The sequence below is a fragment of the Ovis canadensis genome, chromosome 9 (assembly GCF_042477335.2).
Source record: "Ovis canadensis isolate MfBH-ARS-UI-01 breed Bighorn chromosome 9, ARS-UI_OviCan_v2, whole genome shotgun sequence".
NCBI classification, from domain to species: Eukaryota; Metazoa; Chordata; class Mammalia; order Artiodactyla; family Bovidae; genus Ovis; species Ovis canadensis.
The window spans coordinates 26,322,075-26,338,874 of NC_091253.1; the positions used below are offsets into that span (position 1 = coordinate 26,322,075).

At 50.1% G+C, this 16,800-nt stretch overlaps 1 protein-coding gene across 7 annotated transcripts in view; it reads left to right on the forward strand.

Annotated features, from left to right (window-relative positions):
• Nucleotides 1-16,800, forward strand: part of TRAPPC9 (trafficking protein particle complex subunit 9) — a 387,455-nt gene that overhangs the window by 62,798 nt on the left and 307,857 nt on the right. For all 7 annotated transcript variants that reach the window (XM_069600923.1, XM_069600926.1, XM_069600925.1 and 4 more), the window contains one exon: nucleotides 13,232-13,358. In XM_069600923.1, the coding sequence (XP_069457024.1) occupies nucleotides 13,232-13,358 (127 nt within the window). The remainder of the gene's footprint in view (nucleotides 1-13,231; nucleotides 13,359-16,800) is intronic.

Genomic DNA, 16,800 nt, shown 5'->3' on the forward strand with positions numbered 1-16,800 from the left:
AGTGATCTTCCCAAAGCTGATGTTTATCCATAGCGATCCACGCCTAAAGGCGGGACAGCTGGAATGGAGACTTTTTACCCCGCCAGGCCCCAGCCGAGCACAGAATCTGGCTCACAGGGGCTCAGTACCTGCTGGGTAAAGGGAATTGCTTGTTTTCTCTGCGTTGTGTCCTCATTGGGAAAGTGAGGATCACGTCTGCCTTGCTCTGCTGGTTTAGGCGGTGGAGACATGTTTATAAAAGCCTGAAACATAATATACGCACAGTACGTTGTAATTGTTATCACTTGTGTTGATTTGTTTCTGACTTCTGAAGTGTTTTAACATATGCAGGTCTTAAACTGGGGAAACGTCCAGTTTTCTGTCTTGAGGATTGTATGTGTCGTCCATGGGGTAGTTGAGCGGCCTTGGATGAGATGCTGGTGTCCCTGACCTGGACCGCTCTGTATGTAGAACGGGGATAGTACAGCCTTGTGTCCGCAAGGGGCGAAGTGCAGAGAGACGTCTGGGTCAGGGTCCTTGGGTTAAGGCAGACCTGGGTTTGCCTCCTGTGTCTTCTACTGATTGAATGTAACCTTTGACAATTTACTTACATTACTAAGTAATGTAAGTAATTACATTACATTACTTTCAATTATAAGATTAAGAAGATAATGTCTGATTAGCTGGAGGATTATCAGAAATAATGTGTAGCAGCCACTTGGCATCCTGCCTGCAGTAGCAGAAGCTCGATAAACATTAGCCTTGTCCCTTACTTCACCTACTTGAGAAGTTGATGTTTCTCCCCATAAGGCTGTACCGTTCTTTCCAGCTTAAAGAGCTTTGGGTGGATCTTATCAGGAGTTTTAGCAGCAGAGTAACCTGTTAAAGGTATAAAGAATTTCTCTGCAGGATTTTCATAGTTAGATGGAGACGGATGGGGGAACCTGTATCTTTGGCCGTGTTACATAGGGGGTTTGATGCTGTGCCGAGGCTGGGGTGTGCTCCTAGCCCATGTGTGCTCCTAGCTGATGACCGAGCCTGGCCGGCTGTGGCCTCTGCACACCGGCGAGCCTGTGTTCCTTTCTAGTGTCCCGGTGTCCACCGCTCTCTTACGTGTTGGTCATGCTTCATGCATGTAGGGGGATACCATTAGTGGCACTCGGGAAGGTACAGAGGTCAAGGGGCCTATTGCTCCTCAATCTCAAGGCTCTGCTGTCGGTCTGAATAACCCCTCTCCCCAGGGGGAGAAAGGACAGACCTGTGGGTGAAGGGAGGAGGATGGTCTTTGTTGTGCTGTAGATGGATTCAGAAGAAGTAAGACGACTGCCGAGAGGGAATTCCCTGGCGATCCAGTGGGTAGGACTCGATGTTTTCACTGCCATGGTCCAGGTTCGATCCCTGGCTGGGGAACTAAGATCCTGCAAACCGTACCGGGGAGGGATGCTCGTCTCTGGCTGGGCTTTCTCGCTCGTGGAGAGGAGCCTGGGTGGGTGGGCGTGGCAGCAGAGGGAGCGGCAGGAGCAGAAGCAGCTCCGCACCTGCTCTCGGGCTGACTTCATTTGTCTCTAAGGCAGGAACAGTTCAGGGGTGGATTGAGACCCTCCATACCCAGCAGGAGTGTCTGTGCTGCTGGAAGGCAGTCGTATCAACACCTTCCTTATTGCTTAGCTCAGTCTCCCTTTGTTCAAATATTGTGGATTTTGGCCACCTGATGTGAAAAGCTGACTGATTGGAAAAGACCCTGATGCTGGGAAAGATTGAGGGTGGGAGGACAGGGGATGACAGAGGATGAGATGGTTGGATGGCATCACTGACTGGATGGACGTGAGTCTGAGCAAACTCCAGGAGATGGTGAAGGACAGGGAAGCCTGGCGTGCTGCAGTCCATGGGGTCGCGACGAGTTGGGCACCACTTAGTGACTCAGCAGCTAGTGAGACGGGTTACAGTGTCAGCAGCAGTGGCCTGCGTTTCGCAGCTGACCGCGTGTCTGGTGCTCACTGCTCCTCCTGGGACCGCTGAGGAAATGGGCGCACTCCTGGCCAGCAGGAGGCGGGGCAGAGGAGGTCCCGAGGTGGGTGTGTGAGGCTCCGACCCACACTCCCTCTCCGATTGGTCCCGCATCTCCGGTGGCCTAGTCCTCAGTCTGAGCTCTCAGTCCTGCTTTCCAGGCGGAGGCGTCCTCACCTTCTCGTGATCCTGTGCTCATATGTTGCAATCCCACACTCCCAAAGCTCAGTTGATTCATTTTCTCACTCTCTCAGCCAGTGTTTGTTTGTTTTTTTTTAGAGTGTCTGCCTCTACTATCTTTGCTCAATTTCAGCACCTTCTGGGTGCAGACGCGATGACCAGGAGTTGCCCTAACACAGGTTTCTTGGTCCTGAGAGTGTGCGGCAGCCGTGTGCGCCTTCTGTGTTCTGTGCCCTTAGGGGTAGGAGTTGCCCTAATCCTCACAGTTTCCCCACAGGGGTAGCTGCTGGGCTTGGGCGTATTTTACAGTGAGGAAATGGACACAGAGGAGGTGAGCTCATTCACGGCCATGCCTCCGTGAAGGCGCCCCATCTGCCCTGATCTCGGAAGCTCACAGGGTTGGGCCTGGTTCGTACCCGGATGGGAGGAAGTGGGCTAATATGCCTGAGGGCTGCTTGCTGTGTGGTGTTTGGAGAAACTGGGGTTTGGACCCTGGCTGTGGGCTCTGAAGTCCATGCTCTTGTTTCGCTGGCCTCAGCTGTCACCTGTTGCCTGAGTGCGCTGGGTGACTGATGACCTTGTTGAAGGTGACCCACCAGAGCCTGCATGGCGGGTGTCAGAGACCACACTTCTGGTTTGTCTCTGCACCAAGGCCGTCTCCGAGCTCAGAAGCAGTTGTTATTCGCTTGAAAGACAAGGATGGGATGAGACAGGAAATGTCAGACTCAACTTACTCAGTTTCTCCTTCATCTTATCGCCAGCTCATCGCTCTGCTGCTCAGCCCTAAGAAAATGCACGAGAAGATTTCCATTGCCAGTGTCAGTGTGGGTTGGGCTTTGGCCTGGGAAAGGCCTCTCTCCCTGGGGCTTCATCCTGACTGGATGGACCCTCAGGCCCACTGCCCTGTGTTCTGGGGCTGAGGGAGGGCAAGAAAGCAGAGGAGTTAGGCGTTTTGCAGACACTCCTGGTGGAGTGTTCCCATTCCCGTGTTTCCCTCGTTTTCCCCTTCCCGTCTCTGCCATCAGCTCTGCGTCAGCTCTCTGCTGCAGAGCGGACCGTGGGGTGGCCTGCAGCACCCGGGACTGGGTGGATCGTGCACTGTGGTGGATCGGACACATTAGGAGTATCTGCAGGACGAAGTCTTTCATTATGTTGTACCTGTGATCGTATGTCATAAAATCCAAAAGGTTTTTTCTTGTTTCCGTTTCAGTGCTGGGATGCGGAAGTGCGATTGTTTCACACACTTCCTTGGGGAAGAAACCGCAGCAGCTGGAAAAGAAACTTTCGGCTTAAAAACACTGTGAAGTTAATGTTCCCCCAAAAGTGATTATTTGAGTTACGAAAAACAAGGTTTTTAAAAACTAGAAATGACAAAGTGGATCAGTGAATGCGTCCATTTGAAAGGTTCTGTGAAGATTTGTGGTGAGGCTTTGAAAGTTAAGCTCTCGGCGTTCTTGTTTTCAGACTGACGTTTTGCTCCAGGTTTCACAAGTTGCACATCCGCTGCTGACCTCTGAGCTTCAGTTTCCAGGTGAAGGCTGGTGTGTCCTCCGTTGCATCGGTCCTCTGCCTTGAGGGCGTTGCCGTTTTCTTACTCTCGGAGGCTTGAAGCGTGTTGGAGCCTCCTCATGTTGTTCCATCTCTCCTCTGTCCTGTGTGTAGCCTGGATGCGTTCCTTAGCTGTTCTGAATGCTTGCCGTTTTCTCCCACGGGATTCCTCTTCCCCCTTCCACCATCATTTCCCTGGTTCAGACTTTTATTTTTTTAAAATTTCTAATGTTTATTTGTTTATTTCTTTTATACCTCTTATTGTTTGGCCTGTACTTTAAGTCAGTTTTTTAAAAATTGAAATATCATTGATTTACAATGTTGTGCTAATTTCTGCTGTATAGCAAAGTGACTCAGTTGTACATAGACGTACATTTAAAAAAACATTCTTTTCCATCATGATTTATCATAGGGTATTGATTATAGTTTTCTGTGCTTTGTAGTAGGACCTTATTGTTTCTCCAATCTCTATATAAAAGCTAGACTCTCAACACCTGTTTCTTGGATTGGCTCCTAACATCGTGTCCTGTTCTTACTCTGCTCTTGATCCACTCTTCGCACTGAAGCCAGAATTATCTCCTTGAAATGCAAACTAAATCATGTCCTTCTCTTCCTTAAGAACCTGCAGTGACTGCCCGTCCTCTGCCTAGTAAAGGCCAGCTCCATCTCAAGGATGCTCAGGGTTTGACTCAAGCCATCTTTTCAGCCTAATTTCATACTCTATCTATGTTATCTGTATTTCATATATTTTGGACCTTTACAATCATTTTTTTCCATGTTCTTTTATGGTAGCTTGCATGGTCCTTGTACTTTTCCCGTTTCCAATGTTACTAAGAGAGTAATAATTCCTTCCTCCTCACCTCTTTATTACTTTACCTGATTCTCAGTTAAGCACTGTTTCATTATGTCCTGAGATTAATTTCATCACTTGGTTCCCTCACTAGATTACTGGCTCCTTGGGGATCAGACCGGGTCTTGCTTACTCACCTTTCATCATTTTGGACAACGTTTTTTTTTAACCAGCAAGATAGTCGATAAATGCGGAACTGAATTAATTTAATGTTCAGTTCAGTTCAGTTCAGTTCAGTCGCTCGGTCGTGCCCGACTCTTTGCGACCCCATGAATCGCAGCACGCCAGGCCTCCCTGTCCATTACCAACTCCCGGAGTTCATTCAGATTCACGTCCATCGAGTCAGTGATGCCATCCAGCCATCTCATCCTCGGTCGTCCCCTTCTCCTCCTGCCCCCAATCCCTCCCAGCACCAGAGTCTTTTCCAATGACTCCTTTCCCAACTTATTTCTTTGTATGTATTCACTGAGACCCCACCAGGCATTGGGGGAGGCTGAGGATTTAGGAGATCTCATGGTCCTTGAAGGTGAGGGGATCCAGCTGAGCACTTTAAGGGAGGGCTTTTCCGTTCATAGGGCAGAGAGTTGGTCTTTGTTAAAGGAACGTTGAATGAAATATGAAGTAGTTTTAGAAGAAAGGGAGATGGCTGAGCATCTGATGGCAGCTGATGACAAGTGAGAGCCTGCTGGGGAAGTAGAGGCACTCTGACCCAGATTAAGACCTGTCTAAGCTTCAGTTTGCTCATCCGTGAAGCCGGGAGAACAGTGGTGTCTCTGGTGAGGTGCTGGGATGATTTAGTGAGGTAACACGTGCGGGCTGCTGGCACAGTGCCTGTTGGACAGGGGGTCCTCGTTCAGTGTCGCTGGCTGTGCTGCTGCGGTTTCCGAGCATTTCCGAGGGCGGCAGTGGTGCTGGGAAGGGCTGTCGACATCCTTATAGAAACCGCCTCTGTCAGGGCGGGGACCCTCAGCATGCCTTCCTCCACTGACGTTTTAGGGCGCTGTGTTCTTCACTGCTAGGGAATGTCGATGAACGGGTGCTGACTTTCCTGCACAAAGCTCTCTGAAAACTCAATTTTAAGTAGTTTTGGAAATTTTTTGGCCACGCTGGGCATCAGGAGAGATTTTAGTTCCCCTGTCAGGGATCAAACCCATGCTCCCTGCATTAGGAGCACCGAGTCTTAACCACTAGATGCCAGGGAAGTCCCAGAATAACTTTTACTATACAAATAGTATATGCTTCTTTTAGAAGTCTTGAAAGATATATACAGAAAGGAAAAGTTGTATATAACCCTACATGGGCAAATGCACACACCATTAATATTTTATGTATTTCTTTTGTATTGTTTTCTATTTTTTAAAATTTGGATTGATCTTTGAAGTTACATTTTTTCAAAAATATTATTTGACTCCTGACTTTCTGCATATCATATTTTTCATGCTGCAGATTCTTTATAAATGCCGTGTTTAATGATTGCGTGCATTTGCATTATGTTTCTGCACCATAGCTTATCTAACCATTACCTCATAATTGGCTGTGCAGTTTCTTGCTAATCATTTATTGAGTCTCCGTTCTTAAGATCATCTTCTCTTCTGGGAGTTATATTGAGATCTCTAGAGATATCTACACAGTTTCTAGGTAGTGTTTTAAATGGCTGGTTATGTAACAAGTTGATGGCTTCACATCATTGCCTTTCGTTTTGGTAGAACATGTCTATAAACTTGAAAGCAACAAGGGGAAATATTTAGTTGAATGATTGCTTCTCAGGGCCTGCAACGCGTCACCACGTAAATTAAGCGAAAAGCAAGTAGAAAGTGCCACTGACGGGAAGCAGTTAGTGGCTCAGCATAGGGTGATCTGAGTCAGTCAGCCTCACGTCTTCTCGGTACACGACAGGGCTTACTCTGTACCTGCTGGTTTGGCGGATCGTTCGTCTTTGTAGTGGCGGCACATGACTCTCGCAGGCTTTGTGGTTGGACCATTATGCTTCCTGGATGTGTCTGTGGAGTGAGGGAAAGCCAAGTTCATTTTTCTTGCTTGTAAGATGCTTCACTGGCTGGATATCATGTTTCATGATACCTGTGTGTTCTCTGTAGTGTCGCTTACTGAGGCTGTCTGGGTGGGCTGTCTTTCTTTGCATCAGAAGACCCTTGGACCTCTCTCATCCCGTGTTTGCCTCATGCTCAGTGACCCTGACCTCCACCTGGACTCTGCAGCCCTTCCTCTTGGTCCCAGGCTTGAATCCCGCATCTTCTGCAGCTCCTGTATCCTGTCTGACATCAAATCCCTTTTACTCTAAGTCATAGATAATAAATAGGTTAATTAGATTGTGGCATCCTTGGTCGTGTCTTAACATCTCTATCTCTAGGACCTTTAACTGTGCCCGGCACACAATGTTACTGTTTTTTCATTGATTTTAAAAAACTGTGGTAAGATAAACATAAGATTTGCTATTCTGTCTTTGTTTAATATTTACTTTTGTTTATTTATTGATTTGGCTGCGCCGAGTCGTCATTGCGGCATGCAGGATCCTCAGTTGCGGCCTGTGGGATCTGGTTCCCGGACAGGGAGTGAACCTGTGCCCCCTGCGTTGAGAGCATGGAGTCTCAGCTGGTAGGCGCCCAGGGAAGTCCCTGAGTGTATGATTCATTGGCGTTGAGGGCATTCATCCTGTTGTGCAGTCATCACCACTGGCTACTTCTGGAACTTTTCTTTTTTATCAAACAGTAGCCCTGGACCCACTAAACAATATTTCCGGTCCCTGCTACCAGCTCCTGGTAGCCCCTACTCTGCTGTCCGTCTATGGGTTTGACCGTTCTAGGTACCTTCTGAAGTGGAATCATAGTGTACTTTTCTTTCTGGGACTGGCCTATTTCCCTCATCGTGTGGTCCTTAAGGCGCGTCTTTGCTGGAGCACAGATCGGAGTGTCCCTCCTGTATAAGGCTGAGTCACACTCCGTTTTATGCACGTAGCGCGCTGTGTTTGTTCACCCGTAGACAGACCCTTGGGTTCTTTCTGCTTCTGGGCAGCTGTGAACAGTGCTGCTGTGAGCATGGTGTGCAGGTGCCCGCCTGTGAGTCCTTCCTTCTGGGTGGGTCCCTGGAGTGGAGCTGCTGGATCCCGTAGAAACTCAGCGCTCAGCTGTTTGGGGGGCCCCACACTGCTGTCCGCAGCGGCTGCTCCGTCTCACATCCCTCCAGCAGCGCATGAGGGTCCTACAGTGGTCTTCGGCATCGCTCCATCATGTTTCTCTTTATGACCCGAAGAGAAGGCGAGTAATGCCCAGAGTTGTCGTTAAGGGTGTTTTCTGAGTGAGTGGAGAGAAGCTGTGATGTTAGCCTGTTAGCACCACCTTGCGTGGGTGTCAGAGTGTGGTGGGGTGCTGGGCGTCAGGTGACCACCTGGCCACGGTGGGAGGGGGTGAAGCGCTTGGTGATGGTTGCTGCCGGGGAAGCTGGCAGGCCCCCTCCGTGTCTGTGGCTGCTTCTGAGTCGGCACAGCAGAGACAACAGAGCTGGCGCCACGTGAGGCCCTGGCATCGACCCTGAAAGCGTCGTTCAGACAGTTTCAGGCCACGTCTGTGCTTTTGCTCTGTATGCGCCCCCTCTCCCACCTTCCTTCATCAGTTTCCTTAGTTCAGATTTGGAAGAAAAGATACATTGGCTTGGCCAAAAAATTTTTCCATAACATCTTACTGATTTTCTGTATTATGGAAGAACCAGAACGAACTTTGTGGCCAATCCAATACTTCTTTCTCTTCTCTCCCTGTTTATAGTATCATAACTGACCTAATGCACACACAGCTGTCTCAGATTGTTACTTAGGAGAGACCAGAACTGTCAAAGTGTGAAGTCACGATGTGCTGGGTTTCATGTCAGTGTTGAGTCCTGAAATGGCAAATGGCCTGTGGCCAGAAGTCTTGATGAGAGTATCCTCTACTCCTGTAAGGAACAGTCTGGTTAGGTGATAACTAGGCTTTTATTAAAAATGTTCTGTTTGTATGATTTCTTCAGTTTCTCGGATGGAAAAAGCTCTCAAGCGTATCAGGTGCTCCAGTTTGGGCGAAGTGATCATTGGATGTTCTGGTTGGAACTGAGCAAGGCCCGCTGATGCTGCTGCATGTTGGTGTCTGCTCCAGACTCACACGTTGCACTCCTGACTCCCAGGGTGGTGGTGTTGTGGGGGAGCAGTGTTTGGGAGTGACTGGTTTAGATTAGGTCAAGGGGGGACCCTTCCTCCCTTTGTGCCCATGCACCCAAGGAAAGGCCCGGTGAGGTCACAGTGAGAAGTGGACATCTGCACACCAGGAACTGGCACCTTGATCTCGGGCCTCCTAGTGTCCAGAACTGTGAGAAGTAAATGTTTACTGTTCAAGTTAGGATCGATGGTGCTTTGTTACGGCAGCCAGTGTAGGCTAAGATGGTTGATTTTTAGTGACATTCATTAAGGATTTGTCCTGTCCCAGTGGCCCTGTCGTGTGGTTAGGAGGACGTTCAGATTGATCCCAGGCTTCCTCCCAGCTTGGCATGTGGAACAGAGGTGAGCAGCCACCGTGGCCTTGACTTTCTGTGTTTGCTTCGGTAACACTGGGTCTCTGTCGTCAGGCCTGATCTGTGGGGACAGGAAGACTCAGCCAACTGGGGTTGAATCTCAACTCTGTTCCTGTCTGTATGACCTGGAGCAAATCATTTCACTGCATCAAGCTCGTTAAATATTTTTACCATGAAAGAATTTCAACATAGTAGTGTAAAGAACAATAAAATGAATTCCCATGTAACAGTCACCCAGATTCTAAAGTATCAAGATTTTTATATATTTACTTCTTCTCTGGGCTTCCCTGGTGGCTCAGCTGGTAAAGAATCTGCTCACAATGCAGGAGACCTGTGTTCGATCCCTGGGTTGGGAAGATCCCTGGAGAAGGGACGGCTACCCACTCCAGTATTCTGGCCTGGAGAATTCCATGGACTGTATGGTCCATGGGGGTCACAAAGAGTCAGACACAACTGAGCGACTTTCACTTTCTTCATCTCTGACTTTTCCTATTTGTTGAATTATTTTGAAGAAAAATCCCAGAGGCATCATTCCATTTCACACCTTCATGCTTTAGTATGCATTGCTAAAAAAAACCGGACATTTTCTAATAGAATCACAATGTTAATGTTATACCCCAATATTAATGATTATTTTTGATAGCATTTAACACCAATCCACAATCGAATTTCCTAGACTGACCCTGAGTTCATTTTGATCACCTTTCAAAAGGAGATGATGATGCCCAGACCCTCCCTCCAGGGCAGGAACTTTGTGGGAGGGTGTTGCATGCCTGTTTTGGATGGAGAGGCTTTGGAGTTCTGCTGTAAACCCCAGGGCCTCACCTCTGAGGGGCCTAGGGTGGGATCTGGCCAAAAGCATGTGCTCAGTGCATGGAATCGTCCTAATGACGCAGGTGTTTCCTAGCGCTTTGTGCGAAGCACAGCGCTGGCCCCGTGGACCGTGCCGTGCACGCGCAGGCTGCCTGCAGCAGATGTGCAGAGCTTGCTCTGTCATCTTCCATCTCTGAGGGTTTCTACATTTCTTCCCCTGGACACGAAGCCTCCTTTTCTGCCCAGCAACCATGTGTTCATCCTCTGTGGTCAGTTGTGAAGTTTCTACAGCAGATGTCACGTGTCTCTGAGGAACCCTGTGTCCCCGAGGAGGCCCCAGTGCAGATGCACATGAAGTTGTTTGACAGTCCGTGCTCCTGGAAGCCAGCCCTGTTGTCCCTGCTGCAGCCGTGTTGCCTTACCAGTGCAGATCACTTCTGGGAGAGTTGGCTGGAAAGCAGCTCATGAGTTGGTTGTGTCCCTGTAGCCCCTGTTCTGCTCCAGAGGCAGGTGGCTGCCCGTCTGTCATCTCTAGAGAACATTAGGATTTCCCCTGGTGGAGGAGAAGGCAAACACATGTGGCTGGAGTCATGGGCTCGGCTGGAGAGCAGGGGTCTGTTAAGACTGAGGGAAATAAGTGAGCATGTGTTCACCCTTTACCTGGCTTCCACAGCCGGCCTGATACCCCAACGTGGGAAATCCTGCCCGGGAGAAGTGCCCAAAAGGAGAGGCTAAGACACAGACAGGGGAGGTTCCCAGCCAGAGACCCTGCAGTGAGGCCCACGGCTGTGCACGTCCCCACCATGTCTGTCCTGTTAACTGCAGCCGGCCAGCAGGACAGCTGGGTACCATTCCTCCTTGGGTAACCTTGCAGGAGGCATTGAGCGTCCCTCACAGGCTCATCCCTGTCTTCATTTCAGCAGGGCTTACTGGGAGAGCATAGCTCCACGTAATCAGGTGCCTAACCCATGAGTGCTCTGCCCAACGTAATGCAAGTTAGGTCACTTAAGTTCTCTCAGTGGGAGCCCTTTGGGAGATTTTGTTGTTGTTCAGTTGCCAAGTCATGTCCAACTCTTTGCGACCCCATGGACTGCAGCAGGCCAGGGTTCCCTGTCCTTCACTCCATCCCGGAGTTTGCTCAGACTTCTGTCCATCGAGTCGGTGATGCCATCCAACTGTCTCATCCTGTCGCCCCCTTCTCCTCCTGCCCTCAGTCTTCCCCAGCATCAAGGTCTTTTCCAGTGAGTTGGCTTTTTACATCAAGTGGCCAAAGTGCTGGAGCTTCAGCTTCAGCATCAGTGCCCTCCAGTGAATATTCAGGACTGATTTCCTTTATTGACTGGTTGGCAGTCCAAGGGACTCTCAAGAGTCTTCTGCAACACCACTGTTCAAAAGCATTAGTTCTTCAGTGCTCAGCCTTCTTTATGGTCCAACTCTCACGTATGTACATGACTACTGGAAAAACCATAGCTTTGACTACATGGACTTCTGTTGGTAAAATGATGTCTCTGCTTTTCAGTACGCTGTCTTGGGAGATTTACTGCCTGTAAATTGAAGATGATTTGATTGTTTCAAGAATTTTGTTTGTGCTGCAAATTGGCATTACTGTATTATATCCAGACTGATTCTGGTTGCTTTCCTGTCTTCCTGCTCCCTAAGGAATGACGCTTAGATTCAGAAAACCCCTTAACCCACTAATGCACATGCCTGAGAACCGGGCCGTCCCCGCCTGGCTGTTGTTTCGTGCAGTCTGTGGTCCGGGAGCTCGTGGCCTCCCTGTGCGGCCCCGTGCACTCCGTGCCAGCCTCCCGTGCCCACAGGCCCCGTGACGGTGGCGACAGTGTCAGTGTCCCTCCGCACATGGCCTTGCGTCCACCAGCCTCTGTTCGTAATCCGTTATCTCATTTCCCTCTCGGTCATTCTGCAGATGGCAGGACAGGGCTCCCGCTCAGGTGGTCACCCCACAGTCGGGGAGGAACCAGACCGAGTCCTGGAACCCGGCCTCACTGCCCAGCCCGAATCCCCTCCCCTGCGCTGTGCTCCCCTGTTACCCCCGAGTCCTCCACCCTCCCTGCCCGCCGGGACAGGAAGCAGGTGGGCGTGGACCTCTGATCCCGACGCCTTCGCTCTTCTAAACAGTGCTGGAGTGAGGATGCCAGAGGCTGAGGGGCAAACACGGGATTTTTTAAAAAATATAATTTTATTTATGTATTTCTTTATTTTTGGCTCTTCTGAGTCTTTGTTGCAGCTCAAGCTTTTCTCCAGTTGTGGCGAGTGGGGCCTGCTCTCTGTTTGCTGTGTGCAGGCTTCTCTTTGCGGTGGCTTCTCTCGTGGCAGAACAGGGCTCTCAGGCTGTGGGCTCGGTAGTGGCGGTGCCCAGGCTCTGGAGCACAGGCTCAGGAGTTGCGGTGCACGGGCTCAGTTGCTCTGAGGCATGTGGAGTCTTCCCAATCCAGAAATCAAGCCCGTGTCGCCTGAATTGGCCAGCAGACTCTTTACCACTGAGCTACCAGGGAAGGCCCAGACTTGGGATTCTTGACATGGCCTTTCCCTTCATTTGGGCTCAGTTTTCTCATTTGCAAAATGGGCACAGCGATGCCTGCCTTCCCGAGTTACCATGGGTTTTCCAGCAGGAAGCACTCTCAAGCTCCGGGGTGTCACAGAGTCTGTGAGCTTGTGTCTAGAGCCCCTTGTGGGTGACAAGCAAACTTTTGCTATTACCTACATCCTCCCCTCCTCCCTCCGAGTGAGAGGCATGGGGGTGAGGTGGAGAAAACCACAAAGCTTATCTCACAAAGCTTTACTTTTAAATAAAAATATTGATTTGTAATTATTTGCTTAAATATCTGTTATACAGATGGACTGTGCACTCCTTGGGGATAGGCCCTGGCATTTTGCTTGGTACCTAGTAATTGCTGGAAAAATATTTGTTAAGTAATAAAATGTACCAATTCTCTAGTCCTGCCTGCCCGCCCATCGACTTTCTTGAAATTTGATAAGGTTTTATTCTCTTGGAAAATGAAATCTCCTAGGAGATGGTAGCTTAATTTCCTTTTTATCCACAGACCCTTATGTGGGGCAGCCACCAGTGATTATTTAAACAAATTGAATGAAACTTCTGGATTCTTTTTGTCTCCTGTGGTCACTGCCCCTTTATTTCTGTCAGAAGATTGGACTTATTGGACTGTCAAGTATTGGGTTAAGAATTTTATTTTTGCTCAAAAAAATAGAGCAAAAAAAAAAAATCACCCTCCCCTCCTTTTTCTTTGGTTTAGGTAACCTTTATTTTTATTTTCTCATCAGAAAAAAAGGATGTGACACAGAGCCTGGAGAACTATACCTCCAAGTGTCCCGGGACCATGGAACTCCTCACCCTCCCAGACGGGCTCACGCTGCCCCCAGTGCCCTTCACCAAGCTGCCCATCGTCAGGTAGGACACGCTGGCCGGGGCGCGGGAGGCGGGCTCGCTCCTGGCGCCTGCTTTCTTCTGAGCAGGGGTGTAGATCTGCAGAAGGGTCCCCGTTTGTGGCTGCCTGTGCATTTGGTCCGTCGTCTCATGAAGTCTCAGCTGCCGCCTGTGAAGCGTGTTTCATAGATGAGAGTCAGACCGGAGCCATCACAGAACGGCCATCGCCATGTGCCTTTCCACCGGCAGAGCCGCTCCAGCCTGTGTCTGCCTGGTTCCGCAGCCAAGCCGTGGCCTCTCTGCTTGATGGAGACAGACCGGGCCTCGTGGCGCCTAGCCGTGTCTGGTGGAGTGTGCACCCCTGCACACAGGCCCGGGAGCGCCTCCACTCCCTTGCTTTGCAGGGCTCACAGGACTGTCCGTGGCTGCTCTTTCTCCCAGCTGGCTGCAAGCCCTTCCTTGTTCCCGCGGACCCCCAGCCCCATACACCCTCATGGAAACGCTGAGCAGGCCGATTGTATGGTGGGTTTCATTTCTGTGCTCAGCTCCGCCTCCTGCTCACAGGGCCTTTCCCTCCCTTACTCTGGCTGGCGGTATTCAGTCATCTTCCAAGATTTAGTTAAAGATTATTTCTTCCGTAAAACCTTTTCCCTGAGCCCCCCAGATAGAAATAATTACACCTTCTGGATAATTACCAATTGTTTCAGTGGCAAAGAGTAGAAAATCTAGTAGTGGATAGCAAATAAGAGGTTATTTATTTTTTTTATTAAAAAGTTGGAAACAGGTGGCTTCTCTGTAATGCTGTCTTTACCTCATGATGATCAAACGGCTGCTGCAGCTCCAGATGATATATCTACATCCAGGATAGGATAAAGGAAGAAGGGCCAGGGCCAGGGCACCTATCTTTTGTTTACTAGCATAGCAAAAATGATCTTGACAGGCTCACAAGTGGACTTCTTCCCCAGTCTCCTTGACCAGGAATGCATCTCCTGGCCACTGCTGGTTGTAAGAGAGGTCGAGGACATAGGGTTTAACTCTCCCAATCTCTGTAATGCAGGTGGGGAAGGGAGAAGGGGACAGAGTGGTGCTGGGTTAGCTGGCCAGGAGCATCTTCCATGTCTTTCTTCCTTTTCGTTTATGGAGTGTGATTATACACCTTTGCTCTGTCTGTGAGCTCCTGGAGAGACCTTTGTTTTGCAGCCCTTAGGTGCTCTTGTGTGTTGAGCACATGAACAGATCCAGCCATCAGGATTCTTCGTAAGCAGTCCTTAGAACATCTGACCCAGATTGTCTTAGACACAGGGGGGTTTATGGCACATATACCTACAGAATCCAGGAGAGGGATTCAGGCAGGGCTGGAGCCAGGTGTCAGACAGTCTCACCAGCACCTGCCTCTCTGCCCTCTCAGCTCTGCCCTCTGCAGCCAGGCTTCAGTCTCAGGTTCTTGGTAGCGTCAGGCTGGCAGCTGTGGCTCCCTGTCCTGCAGTGGCTGGGAGAAGAGAAGGTGCTGCCTATGGAGGGAAGATAAAGCTTCCTTCTCCTGGGAGCCTCCACTGACGCCCCTGCTCTCTGGCACTTCTGCTGGGTCATGAACTCAGCTCTGAGTCCCTACCCTAGTCCTGCACTGGCCGTTTCCTGCCAGAGCCCTGCTTCCCTTGGATGGAGTTGGAGTTAAGATCTGGGTGCTGTGTGTGCGCCTCACTGTTGGGTTGCTGCTGCTCCCAGTGGACAGAGCTAGGCGGCATCTATTTATAGACACACATTACTCACTGCATGTTCATGCCCATGGCTATTCCTGCGTGTTTCTGTGTACTGGAAACAGATCATACTGACACCTAAAGCTCCAATTCCACCCAGCACCTTAGGGGTCCTTCTAGTATCTGTAAGCCCTTCTCAGACTGGGGGAACACCTCAGTCTGGTTGCTCATTTGGTCAGTTCCCCTACTGGTTACCATGGCTACTGTGTTGCCCTCCCTCCCCATGGGGAGCTCTGCCCCAGCCCTGTGGGCCCCATCACCCAACTTGGGCAGCTTTGACTGTTGCCCATCTGTGCAGAGATAGCCAGGAGGTTCTTGGGTATGTCTACCCTGTAAATAAGGTTGAGGAATTGAAAACCGAGAGCAAAGGTAAGCGGATTTGTCCCATGGCTTTCTTACCAACATATTTTCTGTCACTTTCCTAATGAGTGTCCTCTGCTTTGCATTGTCCTTATTAGCCACAGTATCCTGAGGTATCAGCTTTTAAAATGCCGAACGTTTCCAAACGGAATCCCTAAAAATAATTCTTGTTCTGGAAACGTCATCCCTGGACTTCTGCTTTACTGTTGGCAGCTCCATAGACCAAACACAATGATATTAGTTTCACAGCAATTTATGCTGAATGAGCTATGCTTTAGGTCAGGTACCTTGAGTGACTTTTTCTGGGTACGTTTTATGGGCAGACATTTGATGCTGGACTTTGAGTTATGAATGAATGCCATGGCTGACTTGTTGGGTTTCTTTTCTGTCTGACCATGCCCTCAGAATCCCTCTGCAGTCTTTAAAAGCCTTTTATGTGATCTGAGGTTTCTGTGCTTTGAGTCGATGATTACTAGGATGACAGGTGACACCTTGTTTTTAGGCGGTGATAGTGGCACCGAGTAGAAAGCTATTTGTGCTGAGAGGAGATGGTGTCGTTTTATTGATGAGCGCACACAGACATGAGTCGATGGTGCCGGTCCAGAGTTCAGCAGGGTGCTTGCAGCATCGCTGGGCCTGGCGCTTCGTTCCCGTGCCTCTGCCCGCGGGTGTTGTCCTTTGCGCAGGGACTCGGCTCTCGGTGCCTGTAGACGCGTGCTGTTTTAGGGAGGGAAGAGAAGGGCTTTTGTGCACCTGCCGTGTGTCAGGTGCTGTCATAGGTGCTTTGTTTTGTTGTTTGGTCGTTCAGTCGTGTCCAGCTCTTTGCAACCCCATGGACTGTAGCCCACCAGGCTCCTCTGTCTGTGGGATTTCCCAGGCAAGAATACTGGAGGGAGTTGCCATGCGTATCAACTCAGTTTTCACAGTGAAGGTTTGAAGATCTCTGCTTTAGACCACTCCCCCTTCTCTGCCCGAGTTTGGAATCAGCAGAAAGAAACATCTGTCTCAGGTGGAAGGTGGAGCCCGTGCCCTGTGTGACTCAGGGCCGCCCAGATGTTCCCCAGCCTCTGGCAGAGCCCTGGGGCCGGCCCCATCCCGTCTCACTGAGAGCCAGGCAGAATCCGTGCCCTCGCTCGGCAGGCAGGCCACAGGAGAAGGGCCTGAGCAGCGCACATGCTGGTTCTCCTGCCAGATCTGCCCTCTCCCTTAGGAGGAGTGAGGGGAGGGCGAGGCCGGGATCCTACCCTAGGCTGTCCCTCCTCCACAAAGCACGGAGCCGGGGCGGGGGTGGGGCACGTCCACAGGACCTCCTGGACGGCGTCCTCAGGTACTGATCATCTTTCCTATTT